The following is an 18,867-nucleotide window of genomic DNA, read 5'->3' as shown; positions in this document are numbered from 1 at the left end:
AAAAAAAAAAAAAAAAAGCCAAATGAGATCTAATTAAATTAAAGAGCTTCTGCACAGCAAAAGAAACTAACAACATAATGGACAGACAGCCTACAGAGTGGGAGAATATTTTTGCAAACTATGAAGTTAACAAAGGTCTAATATACAGCATCAATAGCAAACGTAAACCAGTTTACAAGCAAAAAATAGGCACCCCAGTGAAAAACAGGCAGAGGACATGAACAGACACTTCAAAAGACATACATGCAGCTAACCATCATATGAAACAAAACTCAATACTGCTGATCATTAAGAAAGATATCATCTCACACTAGTCAGAATGGGTACTATTAAAATGTCAAAAAAATAGCAGATGCTGGTGAGATTGTGGAGAAAAGGGAACACTTAACATGCTGTTGATGGGAATGTAAATTAGTTCAACCACTGTGGAAAACAATGTAGCAATTCCTCAAAGTACTAACAACAGAAATACCATTTGACCAGCAATCCCATTACTGGGAGTATACCCAAAGGAATATAAATTATTCTTTTAAAAAGACACATGCATGCATGCATATGTTTATTGCAGCACTATTCACAATAGCAAAGACATGGAATGAACCTAAATGTTCATCAGTGATAGATTAAATAAAGAAAATGTGGAACATATACACCATGGAATACTATGCAGCCATAAAAAGAAACGAGATCATGTCCTTTGCAGCAATGTGGATGGAGCTGGAACCATTATTCTTAGCAAATTGATGCAGGAACAGAAAACCAAATACTCCATGTTCTCACTGATAAGTGATAGCTAAATACTAAGAATTTATGGACACAAAAGGTAACAACACACATGGGAGCCTATTAGAAGGTGGAGGGTGGGAGGATGGAGAGGATCAGGAAAAATAACTAATGAGTACTAGGCTTAACGCCTGGGTGATGAAATAATCTGTACATCAAACCCCCATAACACAAGTTTGCCTATGTAACAAATCTGCACATGTACCCCTCAACTTAAAAGTTAAATTTATTTTTTATTATCATTATTTTTTTGAGACAGAGGCTTGCTTTGTTGCCCAGGCTGGAGTGCAGTGGCAAGATCTCAGTTCACTGCACCCTCCAGCTCCTGGGTTCAAGTGATTGTCCTACCTTAGCCTCCTGAGTAGCTGGGATTACAGGTGCCTGCCACCACACCAGGTTAATTTTTGTATTTTTAGTTAAGATGGGATTTTACCATGTTGGCCAGGCTGGTCTTGAATGGGTGATGAAATAATCTGTAGAACAAACCCCTGTGAAACATGTTTGCCTATGTAACAAACCTTCATATGTACCACTAATCCTAAAATAAAAGCTAAAAAGAAGTAATGTTCTCTTTTTCTGTTCTCTAGAAAGTTTCTGTGAGTTGAGAATCTAAGTTCCTTGAAAGAGTGTTAGTCTTTGAGCTGGTGTATTCTTTGTGGGAAGATTTTTAACAGGTTTAATTCCTCCATAGCTATAGAATTGTTCAGCTTTTCTTCTTGGTTTCAGTTTAGTAAATTTTAAGTTTCAGTTTTTCCATTTCATATAGTTGTCATGTTTTAATTATAGATTTAATTATAATGTCTATTTTCTGTTTGAATTGTTATCTGCTATGCTCTCATTTTTTTATTCCTAATAGTATTTATTTGCCTTCTCTTTTTTCTTAATTTTCAATTTTATTAGTCTTTATAAAGAACTAGAGCTCAGCTTTATTTTCCTTTTGAATGTTTTTTCCCATTTTAGTACTGTCTGTCTCTTACACACACATATACACACACACAAGCTATTTTAATAATTATAATAAAGTTCTGTTATTAGAAAAGAATGTTTCTAAAATGTTATTTTATATCTGAATTACCTTTGCAATGTTATGTTAAATGTTAAGAAAATGTATTTTATAGAGTAATGCAGGGAACAGCAAGGAGTTATATGTCCAAGGATTAATTATTACTTCAAAGCATATGCAGTTAACATTGTTTTATTTTAACATAAATTTCAGAACATCTTAATGGAACTATTTGCTATAAAGAAAGGCATGGGTACAGGTTAGCTTTGAAGATAAATTTTATAATATTTGAAGAAGACAATTAACCTTCCATTTCAATACATAGTCCATTTATGTAAACATTTTAAAAGCCTATTTGAGATAAACATCCAAGTACATATTATATTCGTTTAATAATCTCTTTTTACTATAGAAGCATAACAAAGGAATATTGTATTATTTTTATTAGTTTGCTAGAAAATGCTGAATTGTGCATCTCTGTTGTGAATTCCTATGCCAAGCATTTTAAGTTATAAAGTTATTTTCTTAACTGACCTATTAAGTGGTTTCAGCAACTAAGCAGAAAAAATACTTGAGTCTTGCCTGTGTAACATATGGACAGTGTTCAGCTCTAATGTAACACCCGAAATATACCACTCTGCCTTTAGAAAGGGTTTGCTATTATGTACTTCTAATATGACATATCTGAGGTATTCCACTTTTCAAGGTGAAAAATATCTATACCATTTCTTCAACATTTTCTTGCTTTACTTGTGGCAGTTCGGTTTGAACTTCTAAATCTGAGTTATTTTTAAGACCGAGGCTGTAATTTATTTACCATAAGATCCCTAGACCTGCAGAACAGAAAGGGTAAAAGACATCTCTGAGACCAGATTTTATTCTACATGACCATGCTTATCTTGAAAAGCTGCCAAGTTTGCTTGTATGCTCTGAGTGTCTCAAGTGGGAATCAATTAGAGTACCTGCTGTTTCAAACAGCAGCAGATAATGGTGGAAGGGCAGAAAGCAGACCACCAACAGTGTTCAACAAGCAAGCATTATTCCAAAACTACGGTGCAGATGTACTTTTTTAGTTCAGTATGCATTGGTTAACTAATAAACTTGAATTAAAAAAATTACTGTTATGAGATAACTAAGTTTTATTAAATGCAAATAAAGAAAAATTCTTATTTGAAATTTTCTTCTAAAGAAAATTCAACATTTGACCCCATAATTATCAGACATCCTTGACAGAAAGTTCCTAGCTGGGTGGAAAATTTTTAGGATGAAAAATGCTCAGGTTAGACATCTGTGAATAGAAATATTCTTAAATGTGTCCACAAAGTACTGAAAAACAATTGACCTCTTTGCCCATTTTCAAGAGTTTAAAATATTACAAAGGGGCAATATGATTTATAGGCATTCTTCATAATAATTTTCTAGATGAATTTTTGGCAAATGCTACAGGCAATTAGAAGAAGGATACTAGTTAAGCTAAACCACATCCTAAATATAATAAGATATATTTGTGTGATATATTTTGAAGCTGAAAAAATAAGTCACAGCAAAGAAAATAAGGTAAATTAAATATATCTCACTTTCTCCATAGACTATTGAATTTTAAAAGCTTACAAACAGTTCAGAAAGTAAAGGAAAATAATATTTTGGGATTTTCAACAAATTAAGTATTACAATAATTAAATATTAAATATGTTGAAAGAATATATGTTTCAAATAGGTTCGTTACAATTTAAATGTATTATTCAAATATATTTAAGTTGTGCATCTCTGTTGTGGATTCCTGTGCCAAGCATTTTTAAGTTACAGTTATTTTCTAAACTGACCTATTAAGTGGTTTCAGCAACTAAGTTGAAAAAAAATATTTGACTCTTAACTGTGTAACATATGGACAGTGTCATAAGTTAACTTTAATTTTGCTGTGATTTTTAGTCTGTTTTGAACACTAACACCAGAATAAGTTTCCTAAAATAACCTATTATCAATCTGCTGCCAGTGAGCTGCTAAATGGCTTATTTTTTCCCTGCAAACATAAAGTCCCTAGTCTTTTCCTGGCTCTTCTGTCTTTTCAGCCTTGTTCTTTACTATTCTCTCCCATGATATTCATACACCACATTGTACTGGTCTGCTCACCTTTTCATAACTATGCCTTTCCCACTGCTACTTGTTCTGTCTTTATTGACCTGTTCTCCTCCACCCTCTTCTCCCAGTATCTGGATAGGTAGTAACACAGTCATCTTCACTACAGAGTAAATACTCAACTCACTTTTTTTATTTTTCAGACAGTCTCACTCTGTCTCCCAGGCTGGAGTGCAGTGGCGCTGTCTTGGCTCACTGCAACCTCTGCCTCCCGGGATCAAGGGATTCTCATGCCTCAGCCTCCTGAGCAGCTGGGATTACAGGCATGCACCACCACACTAGGCTAAATTTTTAAATCACTTTTAAATGTTCTTTTTGGATTTCACATTTCTGCACAATTGTTAACAATATCCATAAGTCTAAAAAATGTCAACCACCTTACAGAAATAGTCTAATATGTGTGTTGGCCTCTTCATACCTATGTCTCTGAGCTGGCCACAATTATAGCTGTGTCTAAGGTTTTTGACAGTTTTTCTTTCACATTTCCTCATTGTTGCCATGTTTCAGCTACTTTATCCCAATATTTTTTTAATTCCTTTGACATTTCCCTAGAAAAGTTTCACTGCATTAGGAAGATATAAAAATCCTTCATACTGAAATGAAAAGTACTGATAACAATTTACAAAAACATGCACATTAAGACTCTATATTGTGGCAGGGGTCAAGACTATATAATGAAAAAATAAAGTACTAACCATGGCATTTAAGCATAAAAGCAGAGCATAGGTGGGAATAGACTTTAGGGCACTCGACACTGAATTTACAACATAAACACAAACACTTATTCTTCCAACCTGGTCCATGTGTCATAGTATAAAGGATGATTTCTGTGTTAAGTTTTTCTGTTGTATCTACATCATCTTGTATAAACTTATGTGTTTTATTTAAGGAAGGTTTAAAAGATTCAACTTTATTAAACAGATTTTTCTATCATTATGTATCAATCTTCCCATTATTATAAATGAGCCCTATACTATTTCAGTTATAGGTTTAATATTTTAAGTACCTAAAGCATGTTTTTATTCAAATTTTTGTTCTATCAAAATAGCTTTCTTAAAAATTTTTGGCTTCACTTAAAGATGGGATATGTTCCCCTTATTAGTTATTGTGCCTTTGTTTGCAGCACGTTATTTGCACAGGATTATGGTGCAAGGTAGAAGGTGAGAAAGAATGCAAAACCAAACTAGACCCACCAATGGATGGAACTGAGTGTGACCCTGGTAAGGTAAGTCATTTGTGTTGCCCGGATTTAATAAGCATACTAGATAAAACATGAGAAACTTGCATTTTCTCTGCCAGTTACATTTGTATTCATCTTAGCACTGATGGAATAATTTCAATATATACAAAAATATTAGTATTTCATCAGTTTTAACATTTATACTTTTTAAAATCCATGGTTGTTTTGTTAATATCAATGTGGTGGGGTTTTTTTATTTGTTGTTGATTACAAGAATGTTGAGAGTCATATATATGCATTAATATAATAAAAATGTGAATAATTTTACTTTTTAAACAGAAGTAAATTAAGGACAAATAATAGCATAAATGGTAAAATTTCTCATAGCCAATGAATTCTTTCAAGTATAAAACAATTGACTTAGGAGAGCAACTGAGTATTTTTTTTCTTGTCAGTATAATCATCATCAATAAAATATTCCAGTTGACATTTGGAGATTAGCAAATATTTGCCTGTCTGTAGTTTAATGTACTTCATAAGGCTTTAAAATTTTATTAGTATACACTTCCAGATCTAAATAATTGCTGTTGAAAATTAATTTTCCTTTGAGAAATATAAAGAAGATGAATTTCACACATATTTAATAGTTATGGTTAACATAATCACAAGATAACAGATCAATAGCTTACATAATTTTCTAATTTGCATACCGTGACAGGAAAGTAGAATTATCACTGTACTCAATTGTAACATCAGAAAGCTTGCCTCTAAAGAACATGAATGTGTATTACATTTGAAAATAAACAGCAACATAAAGAACCTATAGACTGCTCATGGTGAAATAGTTGATGAAAACATAAAATTATATGGAGTTTTATTTTTAAAACACGTCAATTTGAAAAATGGACAGAAATGAAACAACTCAACTTCTAGAAAATTATCTTAGGTACTTGTACCTGTGCATGCAGATGCACACACATTCACACACGCACACACAGATGCTTAGGGAAGGGTGCAGTTTGTAATGGTGAGAAATGAGAAACAAAAATATTCATCAGGAGAGGAACGGTTACAATGTAGCTGTTAAAAATGAGGGAGATATGTATGTTCTAACCTTAAGACATCTATAAGATATGACTTTTAGTTGATAGGCATGTCAGAAATATTGATACTTTATAGTACAATTTGACATTTAAGGAAAACACAGTTTGTATACAGATGTGAATACACACATGCACACACACAAGTATATATTTTCAAACTCATAAAATTAGCTAGGCTTGATGGTGGGTGCCTGTAATCCCAGCTACTCGGGAGGCTGACGTGGAAGGATTGGTTGAGCCAGGGAGGCAGAGGTTGCAGTGAGCCAAGACTGCACCACTACACTCTAGTCTGGGCAACAAAGCCAGACCTTGTTTCAAAGGGAAAAAAAAAATGAAATATAAACACAAAACTCCAAACTGTAGTTAGAAGTTACCTCATGGGAGGGAAGTAGAATTGATGGCTGGGAGTACTGCAATGAGAGGGATGGGTGAATATAACTTTTCTACAGACATTTCTGGATTGTTTGACATCAGCATGCAGTCATTTATTACTTACATGATTTCTTAAATTAAAAAAAAGAAGGCTGGGTGTGGTGGCTCACGCCTGTAATCCCAACATTTTGGGAGGCCAAGGCAGGTGGATCACCTGAGGTCATGAGTTCTAGACCAGCCTGGCCAACATGGTGAAACCCTGTCACTACTAAAAATACAAAAATTTAGCTGAGCATGGTGACAGATGCCTGAGGCAGGAGAATCGCTTGAACCCAGGAGGCAGAGGTTGCAGTGAGCCAAGATCACGCCATTGCACTCCAGCCTGGGTGACAAGAGCGAAACTCTGTCTCAAAATAAATAAATAAATAAAAATTTTAAAAAAGAAAAAAAGTACAAATTGTTTAAATCCAGACTATTTTTGAAAAAAAAAATGACTAGAAGTATTTTATCACTATTATTATCAATAAGAAAATGATTCCTTAGAGGGAATTCTGTGAAACAGCAGTTATTTATTTACAGACTATGCCAAATATTTTCTTTAAGCTTAAATGAAGCATCAGAGTTTGGGTCTGTCTTATTTTTTAAGTATATACACACAAAAGTATAAGAAACTGTGTATATCAAGCAACTCTTCTGATATTGTGCTAAGTAATTTACTGATTGGATAAAACTTTGCACCAGCAATCATTTTTATCATCCCTGAAACACAAAAGCAGTAATATCCAGAGATAACCAAACATACTGCCATGAGTCCTCAAACATCACATAACTCATTCATCTTTAGTTTTTTGGCAACATAAAAATCTCTTTATTTTTATGATTTAGCACCTTCAATATTTTTTTCTATGATTTTCTTCCACTTATATGTATAAACATAATTTGCATTCTTGAGATCTTTAAAATAAACTTACTTTTGGGCAATTAAAACTGTAATTACTAAACAAAAGTAAAATGTTTTATTTTCCTATAATTGTGTTAGTGATAATTCTCTTAGAGGTTCTGTAATACTTTGTATATTAAAATAACTAATGAACCTCTCAGTTTTTCAGGCCATGTGGGCTTCTTCAAATACTTATCTGTTTCAGCTGTTGTAGAACCCATCATGAAAATAGCTTCCAACACTGCCATTGTGTGCAGTAGTGCTAAAATATTTGAATGCTTGCAACCTAGCACTATACACTGCTAGCTCAGTACATTGCTAACCAAGAAACAAAGCTTTGGGATTTTGTAATTTATAACACTCTAGTGATACTGATCAAACTGTATAAATCTAGTTAATCTAAGAGTATATAATTACATCTGAGAAGCTGCTTATAGAATTCTATGCTTCAGAGTGATTTTGAACACAGAGGTTTATATATTCTTTATAGACAGCAAATTGAAAATTGAAAACAACTTCTTTCTTCTCTTTTTATGTTGTTTTTTATATAATTTTTTTTTTTTGCAGTTTACAATACAAATATCAATGCATTGGTGTTTACATTTCACAGAGATTAAGTAGTGGGCAAATGATTTATTTTCAAAAAATAATAAATGTATGTTTTTTACTTAATAGTATTTTCTAGGACTGGGGAGAGGGAAAGAGATGTTAAATACCAATTTACTAGAACTTTAAACTGTTTGGAAGGATTCTGTGTATTTTAGTTATTTACTTTCCCAAATTGAGATTCTTGAAATTACCATCATAATTTATTATTGGAAGACTGTAATATCCTAATAGTCACAATATGCATATGTATACAGCTTTTTGCCTTCCTCCCTCCTGTTCTCTCTTCCACTATATATGTACAAGATTTTATCAGAGACTGATCAGGTTCCTTTGATATCTCCACGGACCTATTTCAAGTGTGTGTCTTCATGAACTTCCTTGACATGTCCACATAAAAATTTGAGAGAATAGAACTATAATTAGTTTGTTGGGTCATACACTGTCCTCAGGTAGTCTATATTATATAGTTCCTAAGTATTTTTATAAATAAGACTGAATAGTATATAAGACAATATTTTTAGTTTTTCAACAATACATAACTTCTTTTTTAAGGCTAAAAAATGCAAATGCTATGTGAAACAAATCATGCTGCTCTCCATAATAACCCTAATGCTATTTATGGAAAGCATCATTAGAATTATTTTACATATAATCTTATGTAATACATTGTATAATAGTTTAAATAAAACATTTAACACTTTCCTCATTGTTGAAACACAGAACGATATAGAAGACTCAAAAGCAGGTACCCTCTAGTTTCATCCAGACATCTGCTTATCTGCAAGGTGAACAAACTTTAAATATCATGCTATGCTTTCTTCATATTTTACTGATCTGTGTATGCAAATTGGTTTGCATATCTGTGTCCATTTCTCTTTATCTGCCAGATGTGTTATAGTTTAAATAATGTACAAATCTAGGTCCCAGTCCTTTTCAGAATATTTTAGTTTGCCATGAACCCTAGCCCAGTCTTTCAACGCCAGCTTGCTGCTAAATGGCCAGGGAGGTAGGATATGCACTCTGGGAAACATAAACACCCGTAAAGTAGGCTAAAACAATGTGACTAATTGAAGTTTGATGACTTTCACATTGGATTTTTTTCCATGAATGGCATAACATTTTCAAATCCTTAAAACAAGTAAGTAATGTAAAAGTTTTCACATAGACTGTTTCTCCTTTTCCAATTTTTAAACTGTCTTTGTATAAAATCCAAATTTATTTCATGAGAGTCTCAGCATATTGATATTCTCTGAGTTGATGTTTGTTTTTCAAGTTTAGATTAAAAACGTTTTGAATCTTAAAGATGTTGAATTTAAATCTATATAGTATATATAGATTTTAAATATATATAGCATAGTCTTCTGTTTTCTAAAAGTAGCAATAAAAACATATTATCAAAGTAAATTATAAAGATAGATGAATAAATATAAGAATGAACAGAATATTGCTTAGATTTCTGAAATTATTAATGTAATGATACTAACAACTATATTATTATTATAGTTAACCCTTATAAAATCCTTAGTAGGGGTCACACATTGTGTTTTGTGTGCTTCATTCCACCCCTGAAAAATCTCTGTTAGGTAAATATGATTATCATTCACATTTTAGAAATTAGAAAGCTAAGAATCAGAGCATTTCTGTAATTTCCTCAAAATCCTTTGTAAATTGTGTTGCCATTAAGTGTAGAAGATCATTTAGGGCTAGGAGGATCAACTTACTCAACCTCATCGTTATATAATGACTAATCTAAATGCTTGTAATCTTACTTACTATTCTCAATATGGTTTTGTTACTTTTACCACATTTGCTATGATCATCATCTATTTGATTTTCAGGAATAAGGAGAAATTATGATAACCTGTCCCCCAAATTCTAGCAGCCATTCCTGGGTAACCATCAACAATCTCTCTCCTGCTTTTGTTTTCAGTGAATGAAAAAAAAAACAAAATAAAGATTAAAAAGAGAAGGATTATACTCCTTTCTCTTATTCCACAGTTACGTTATCTTTACCAGTTAATAGATACCCAGCAAACTACAGAATAACTGGCATGAAATGACAGAATTTTAGCATCTAATTGCCCCCGTGTTTCAAACCAACTTGCTATAATGTTAGTGACTGAATTTGATGGGAACTCTTTCAGAAAAAAAAAAAAAAAAGCATAAAGGAAAATAGAGGAAAGTGCTAAAAACAAATAGTACTTTTTAAAAATTACAAGTTAAAAAGTACCCTGAGTCACTGACCTATATCATATTAAAATTGCTTAATTTGCTAAAAATGTCCACTTTGACATAGTAGATTTTTTGTTCCTTTAAAATTATTATCTGTTTCTTAGAATGTGTTGGATTTTCTTTCCTGGTTGTGCAACCTCAGATTCCCTTCCCATAATCTTTATCCTGTCTCCATCACAAGAACTGAATTCTTAGAGCTATAGTAACATACTTGTGCACTGCCTTCCCAACAAGACTGTATCTGTGAGAACTGGGAAAATATATTACTATGACAAAAAAAAAAACTTATTTTTGGTCTTTCCTAATTCTCCGTGTTTCTGGTTCTAGTAGACCTGATTTAATTCAATTCCAGTGACATTATAGGCCAGCGAATGATTTTCAGTTGTGCCCTGATTTGTTCATCTAAGACATAACTTTTGGAATAGTGGTGTAAGGCTGGAGAATGTACCAGCAGGACCTCAGCACCTGAACATCTGGCCGGAGAGTGGAGCCTGTGGAGTCCTTGCAGCCGAACCTGCAGTGCTGGGATCAGCAGTCGAGAGCGCAAATGTCCTGGGTAAACTCAAAGTTTCTGGTTGTGGGAGGGTATTTCTTCAATTTTGGAATGCAAAGGTTTTATTAATAAAGCATGTTGGAGAGCAAAATAAGCCCCTCAAACTCTACTCACATTGGAAAACAGAAAAGTCCTTCAAATTCTATATTTTATATAAAAATTGCCTTTAAGAAGAAAGACCAACTGTTCTAAGAATAAATAATGAAAGCTACAAAAGGTTATTTTTTGAGTAAATCTCTAAAATATTGTATTTCAATAAACAGGGAGATATGTATTAGAAAAAAATATGTGAACATTTAAAGGAACTAGGAGAAGAGCAGAAGGGTAAGAAAGGGAATGAGAACAAAATTAATGACAGCAAAAGCTAACACTAATGAAAAACAGAAACATGGTAAGCACAGGTACAGACGGGAATTATTATGGGATCAGCTTGTTCAACTCCATTATCCCTACAGGAATTCTAGGATAGTGTGAGAAAATCATTCCAGCTCATGAACATTAACTCTGTTGGTGTAGAAGTCACATGCAGTTTTAAAGGATTTATATGAATTTGTATAAAAATATATCCTTAATAATTCTAAGAACCAAATTTCTTAATGGGCATTTGAAGGCTAGTTTCCCCTCAGTCTCTACCCTTTACTCCTGTGTATCATTTTCCAGGCAAGTGGGCTTTTTTTCTCGTGCATTTTGGAAGGTATATTGATCAATGATTAGAAAAGTATATAAAGAAGTAAATATATGAATGTGCTGCTACTATCAATCATTTCATGGTTCAAGTTTTCAAAAGTAAATATAAAGGATTATATATTATTAATACAATGGCTTTTAATTTAAAAAATGGGTAGTTAACATAAAAAAACATAAAATTGATTATTTTTATTATCTTTTCCAGGCTAGGTTCTGAAGCAAATGATTGTAATGGTCCCAGAAAACAATACAGAATATGTGAGAATCCACCTTGTCCTGCAGGTTTGCCTGGATTCAGAGACTGGCAATGTCAGGCCTATAATGTTAGAACTTCCTCCCCAAAGCATGTACTTCAGTGGCAAGCTGTCCTGGATGAAGGTATGACCAACCAGATCACCACCCTCTTTGTTAACTAGATTTCTAGGTTTGCCAAGTGTTTACAATAGTCAGATTATTTTACAGATTATCTCCAAAGTATTTCTGAACTTTAATTTTTTTCTACCTGTAATGACATATAACAACCATAAGCACTGACAAAAATATATTTTTAAAATATAAGGAGCTCTTACCACAAACCTATTAGAACAACTAAAATAAAAAGCGATGACAACTCCAGCTGCTGGTGAGGATAAGGAGAAACTGGATTTCTCAGGCGTTGCTTGGTGGGAGTGTAAAATTGTTCAGCCACTTTGGAAAATACAGTTTGACAGTTTCGCAAATAAACGTACACTCACAGTATAGAAATCATACTCCTGAATGATGGAATACTCCTCAGCACTAAAGATGAGCAAACTATTAAAACATGCAACAGCCTGATAGATCTCAGAGCATTATGCTGAGTGAAAAATGCCAATCTGAAAAGGTCCCATGTTATATGATTTCATGTGATAATATTCTTGAAATGATAAAATTACAGAGATGGAAAACAAATTCGTACAAATGAGTGGTTGCCGGGGGTTAGGGATGGCAGGGGAGAAAGGGATGGGTAGCTTGAGGAAGATCTTTGTGCTGATGAATAGTTTCAGACCTCGATTGTGACAGTGGTTACACAAATCTACACATGTGATAAAGTGGCCTAGAACGATACACACACAGGTACCAATGCCAGCTTCCTGGGTTTGCTGTGGTACTGTAGTTACAAAGGTAAAACCATGGGGGAAAACTGAGCGAAAAGTATGTGGGAACTCTCTGTACTATTTCTGTAAGTTACTCTAAATATTTAAGTATTTCAAAATAAGAATTTTAAGAAATTTATGTGCTGCCTGATTAGTTAAGAATCATATGCCAAACAAGGTGGCTCACACCTGTAATCTCACCACTTTGGGAGACCAAGGCAAGCAGATTGCTTGAGCTCAGGAGCTTGAAACCAAAACCAAAACCAAAACCAAACTAAAAAAAACATTAGCTGGGTGTGGTGGCATGTGTCTGCCCTGTCGGAAAAAAAAAAAAAAAAAAAAAAAAAAAAAAAAGGAGATAATGCTTGCCCATGGTGAGTGGGCTGTGGGTGTGGGTTGAGTTTCAGTTACCAAAAGTGATAACAGATGCTCTGATTTCATTGGTTATGATGCCACCAGTCTCTTTTTTCTCCCCTTAGTCAATTTCAACTTTGTTCTCCATCATTCCAATTACACTCTTCTCAATAACCTAAACTCCATTGCCTGTCCATTTCAGTGCCCCCATCTGATGAAACCCTTTCCATTACAAGGAGTAATGGAAACAGCCAAACAATGGGGCAGATTATTCCACTACTAGTGGTGGTGGGGGGGAATATAGCAGCCATCAGATTGATTACCTCCTTATTTTCTGCTATCAAAACACGTTAGCCTAACTTAGGATACTTCATCTGCATTTTGCTATATGGCAGAATTTTAATTCCTCCTTTCCAAGGCCAGTCCTTCCGGTTGTGGCGTGGATGCCACCCCAATCTTCCCTTTTCAGATATCTTATTGATTACCCCTACTTTCTCTCATATAATCTTTCTTTTGGATCATTCACATTTAATTTTTTAATATATTTAAGACTCTCCCACTAAAACATGAAAACTTCCTCTCAAGATCATAGCCACCTTGAGCTGGCGCACTTACACATTTCTCCCCCCACAGTCACGCTTCTCAAAAGGCCTGCCTGTATCCCAGCCGTTTGTTTTCTTCCCTTCAACCTGGATTCCACCAACACAAGTCTTTCCAATGTCATCCAGGAGTCTCATGGAAATGAAACCTAATAAATAGTTTCCCATCCTCTTCGTACTTGACTCTTAAATACATTAATGTGGCTGCCCACCCCTGTGGTTGTTGAAATACTCGTATGCCTTGCTTGGTTTCCGTGTTGTAACACTGACCTGATTTTCCTACTACATCTCTGGCATATTCTCCTTCTGCCTACTCCAAATGCTATTCTATTTTCGCTCTACATTTTCTTTTTACGTGACCTCATCTATTCCCATGACTTCAAATATGCGAATAATGCATGGGTTTATGTCTTCAATCAGATTTTTCACTTGAGCTCCAAACTTGTATGTACAGCTGCCTTCTTGGTATATTTCATTGCTTATCTGCAGGTTTCAGACCAAATTCATGTTTATAACCCTTCCTATTCATGTCCATTTGATCCTCTTTAGTGTGTCCCATCTCGCTGAAGGTAACACTTGCTTTTCTGTTGCACAAACTTGAGCGCCTGGTTTATAAGGATATTTCTGTGGCCTGCCCGCTTTAACTTCTCCTGCCTCATCTTCATCACTCTCTTTTGTAGAATCCTATATGGTCAGGCTGACCTCCATTCCACCCCTTAGATACAACTGCTGTCTTATTTCTGGGCCTTTATTCCAGCTGGGTGTTAGCATAATAGTTTTTCCTTCTCAAGCTTTGATCTTGTTCTCTATTTATTTACCTTGAAAACTTCTACTGATTTTTGGGACTCAGTGTGTGTCAGTTCCTCTAGAAAGAATCCCTCTGATGATCCAAATTGTGTGTCCCTTCTAAGTACCACACACATAACCTGTAATAGCCATTTCAATGTGTCTGCATTGCCTCTAATGTCTGTCCCTAGTGTATCCTCTATTGTATATTGAGCATCCGATTAACGTTTTTAAATAAATTTGAATACATAGCCAGTAGCTTTTTATTGTAAAAATATAATCAATATGACTGTTCACATCATGAAAATTATCTGATTCTTTGAGAGTTAATTCTGTCTTTACTCCAACTGGATGTGAGAGTTAATAATGTTGTTTATTTGAAACCCATTTACTCATGTGTGAAATGAGAGGTAGAAAATAGGTGTTCTCCAAATTAAAAGAAAGTCAGAGTTGAATGAGCATCAACTTAAAACACTGAAGCTGTTAGAAATCACAATTAAAGGAACTCCTGACTCTTAAAAAGTGATGTATATGTCATCAAAATAATCCACAATAGCTATTTGTTTAATCAGCAGGTTAGCATTTCAGATGATTTTGCAACACGTATCAATCAAACTCATCAGTCTGTATTTCAAATAAAATATATGACAGTCACTAGCCTACATGTGTTATAGCACTATGGAAGAAATTGAAATACATAATTTTTTTTAGAAAACCTAGTCTTAATAGCATGTGACACCTTAAAATACAAGTGACTGTATCTGTTATGTAATACATAAATCCCTGCCTAGGAGAATTAAATGTAGGGTAGCAATGCAGTAGTGAACATTTATTTTTAGAGAAAAGAGATGCATGGCTTCAACATTCAGGTATTTCGCATACTTTGTGTGTGCCAAAATTTGGCTGAAATCCACGTCTAATGCATATCTTGGAAAGAGTTGGTCTCTTAAATCAAGACTGAGCCTGCCTGCCAAGTATGGCATGTTACATGGATCACTACAATGTCACAGCCTTGAGAGTATACTCCAGAAATGAAGAATGGTATCAAATGTTTATGTCATCTGTACAGCTAAAGGCAGCAGAGTGTATTGGCAATATGTTATGAAAGGAGAAATACAAAAATTTTTATCTGAATATTTGCTTGGAATATGAATGAAATTTCTAGGAGACTAACTCCTTTCAATATTATTTGTTCATGTATCTGGTTCATTCTTCTCTTCAATGAAAACTCCAGAAAAACATTATATATACCACTTTTAAAGTGTTACAATTATAGCAGCTGTTTTTAAGTTCAAAGATATGACATAGTAAGCAGTCATTGAATAAACATAACCTACTTTGAGGTGTGAGAGCACACTGAAATGCTTTATTGCGGCTTATAATGGCATCTTAAAGGAAAATTTCAAAACCATGCACATTAAAGGCCATGTTCCAACTCCTCAAAATTGTTGAGAGCAGTATTCAGAAGCCACATGTGAAAACTGTTTGAAATGTTCAATTCTGAAGGCTCATTTAACTGTCTGTATTCTCTTTGCAAACTGATACCCTGTTCCATGCCTCTGGCTGTTATTTAGTATTTATAGAATCCCATCAGCATACGTGGAACTTTACTGAAGACATAAGGGAAGATCAGTGTCAGAGACTGTAAACTATTTTCCATTCTATTTATATAAGCTTAATAAACAGTAAAGGGCCTGACTGGTATCAAGCCAATAGAGTAGTAATGTAGCATGGAAATTGCTCTGAGGTTTCAGATTTGGATAGTAGTACTACTGGGTTACCAAATACTACAGCTCCTTTGTAGGAGACTTGGAAATGGACACAACACTTTAAAAATATTGTGCCACTTTCTGAGCCTAAAAGGCAAGTGTTTTAACCCCAGACATCTTACCTTGCTGTTCAATGAGGCACAAAGAAGACTAGCAGCTACTTAGGAATTATTTATCTGGAATAATGGTTCTCAACCTAGAGATCATCGTGTACAATGACATGGTTTCTGCCTAAGTAGTGAAGAGGGCTGAGTTCTCCCTAGCACATCAGCAATTGCACATAACTATGGATATTCTCATGGGATGGTACTGCATTTCAAAACAACATTCATGTTGCATTGCACTAGCAATCCTAGTAACAGAAAAGTTGTTTACAAATGCAACTTTTACTACAATCCTAGTAACAGAAAACTTCATCAGAATTGCTCATCTTAGAGGCTCTTCTTTCTCCCTTTAGACATTTTTTTTCAATTAGAGTATGCGAACTACATGGAAATAAAAATTAGCATATTGAAATTTAGAAGCAAGACATCAAGAAAGAATTTAAGCATGAAGTAAATCATAACCAGGACTTAAAAATAGGTTGAATCCTGGTGTCTACTAGAGATGAAGAGGAGATCATTTCAAAGAAATATGAGCAAAAAATTGGAGTATGCCAATATTATTCAGGGAGGAGGTCTGGTTTGTGTGTGCTAGATATGCTGTGCCATAAAATAACAAATGATACATTTTGAGATAATTTGAAGCCAGATTTCTTAGAAGATGATTAAAACTCATTGACCACCTCCAGGAACCTCATTTACTACACACAGTAATCTTCTAATATCCTCTACTGTAATATTACAATACTTAAAATTAACAATGAATTATATTTTGTACTCAATAACCTTCTGAAAAATGAAGCTTAAGATAAAAAATATTTATGGAGTAACTTTTTCTTATTTCTTTTTATCCACTCGGTATGTAGAAAAACCATGTGCCTTGTTTTGCTCTCCTGTTGGAAAAGAACAGCCTATTCTTCTAGCAGAAAAAGTGATGGATGGAACTTCTTGTGGACATCAGGGATTAGATATCTGTGCAAATGGCAGGTGCCAGGTAAGACATTCTAAAAAGAATTTATATGTTAAAGGAAGATTGTGGAACCATTGAGCAACTTCACAGCATGGTTGAAAACTAAGATGTTGCTATAGTCCTGCCTTGACTGTGACCTTGAGCAAGTCTAATTTACTTTGAAACCTCATTTTTTTAATCTGTGCAATGATGGGTATGACTTGATGCTCCATAAAATCCATTACTAATGAACAAATCTGAGATTTTGATTGTGTACAGTTTAAAATTAGAGCATTTTGGACATTTTATGTCAAAATATTCCAGACCAGAATTTCAAGCACTCTAGTTCTCCATCCCTTGTGTCCAAGACTGACCCCTCAGGCAAAAATCAATAAAATTGACCTTATAAACCCATACTCAAGTATTATCAACATACTTGAATCAGGTGATTTTTAAATGCATATTCAACTTTCTTACAATAGTTAAACATTTTATTTGCTTTTCTCTTTCTTTTAAAAAATTTCCATTTACATGCATTTATATGGTTTTCACCTATCTTTAGAAAAATAGAATTTCTGTTAAAGTGATTATGAAGAGCATAGTGGAAAGATCAATGGTAGAACTGAGCAGTTGCTAGTCATGGTTCTGCCACTGTCTCAAATTGACTTTCCCTAGAAGATTAATTAATACGCACAAAGTTTAATGCCAAGTGTTTCCATGATCGGCATCTATGTAGAGACAAGGAACAGGCAGGTTTGGACACAGGGTGAAATCAGACTCTGGTGCAGTCACAATACATTAGCTGACCCTGTGGGGAGCACTTAAACTGGCATGGGGCTTGAAAGTTCACCACTTGGAGTAAGAAATCCAGGCTATTTACTCCCAGCATCTACTACTGTTTGGATGCAAGCTCCCCCAAGAAGTGGCTACAACCTTGGGGAAAGCAGGTTTATTTTTTCTAGATGAGTTCTAATAAACCTTCCAGAAGCAGGAGAGAAATAAATCCTTTAGCAATGCAAGAGGTTGCTGAGTGGAGTGGACCGAATCCATGACAACCTTTAGGAAACTGCTCTTGGGCAAATCACTTAAAATGTATTTGCATGCATTAATTAATCTGTAAAATAAAGTTGGCCAACCATTGATCATTGACTTTGTGCTATATACGCTCCTTTGAGAATTTGATGAATATTTTTCCCAGAAAAATGCACAACTGAACACACACATACATGCACACAAATGCCAAAAATTGCAAACAATTTCAAGCTATGAATGGATTAATCCATGATCCAACAGAAGCATGTGTACTTCTGGGTAAGGAGCTGGGAACAACACGAAACTTAAATCCTTTCCCAGCTCTGAGATTCTATATTTTGCCAGTATGCTACAGGTTTAAAGCATAGAATCATGTAAAACCATTGGCTTAAGAAGCAGTTTTATAATTACATATTAATTTCCTTTATTTTTTAGCAGAATATGACAGTAACCAAAATGTAATTTTTCATTAAAAAATTATATTTTACTTATACGTATTTTGTTTTCAGAACTATATGCTATACTAGTAAAGCTTTTCTTGTCATTATATGTAAATCTGTTAGA

At 34.1% G+C, this 18,867-nt stretch overlaps 1 protein-coding gene across 3 annotated transcripts in view; it reads left to right on the top strand.

Moving 5' to 3' along the window:
* ADAMTS19 (ADAM metallopeptidase with thrombospondin type 1 motif 19) overlaps positions 1-18,867 on the top strand; it is a 248,812-nt gene that overhangs the window by 139,228 nt on the left and 90,717 nt on the right. For all 3 annotated transcript variants that reach the window (XM_017532489.2, XM_037739941.1, XM_037739942.1), the window contains exons 11-14: positions 5,046-5,147; positions 10,784-10,914; positions 11,804-11,976; positions 17,189-17,316. In XM_017532489.2, the coding sequence (XP_017387978.1) occupies positions 5,046-5,147; positions 10,784-10,914; positions 11,804-11,976; positions 17,189-17,316 (534 nt within the window). The remainder of the gene's footprint in view (positions 1-5,045; positions 5,148-10,783; positions 10,915-11,803; positions 11,977-17,188; positions 17,317-18,867) is intronic.

Source organism: Cebus imitator, unplaced genomic scaffold, assembly GCF_001604975.1.
Source record: "Cebus imitator isolate Cc_AM_T3 unplaced genomic scaffold, Cebus_imitator-1.0 Scaffold76, whole genome shotgun sequence".
Classification (NCBI taxonomy): Eukaryota; Metazoa; Chordata; class Mammalia; order Primates; family Cebidae; genus Cebus; species Cebus imitator.
This window is presented reverse-complemented; position numbering and strand designations above follow the sequence as displayed.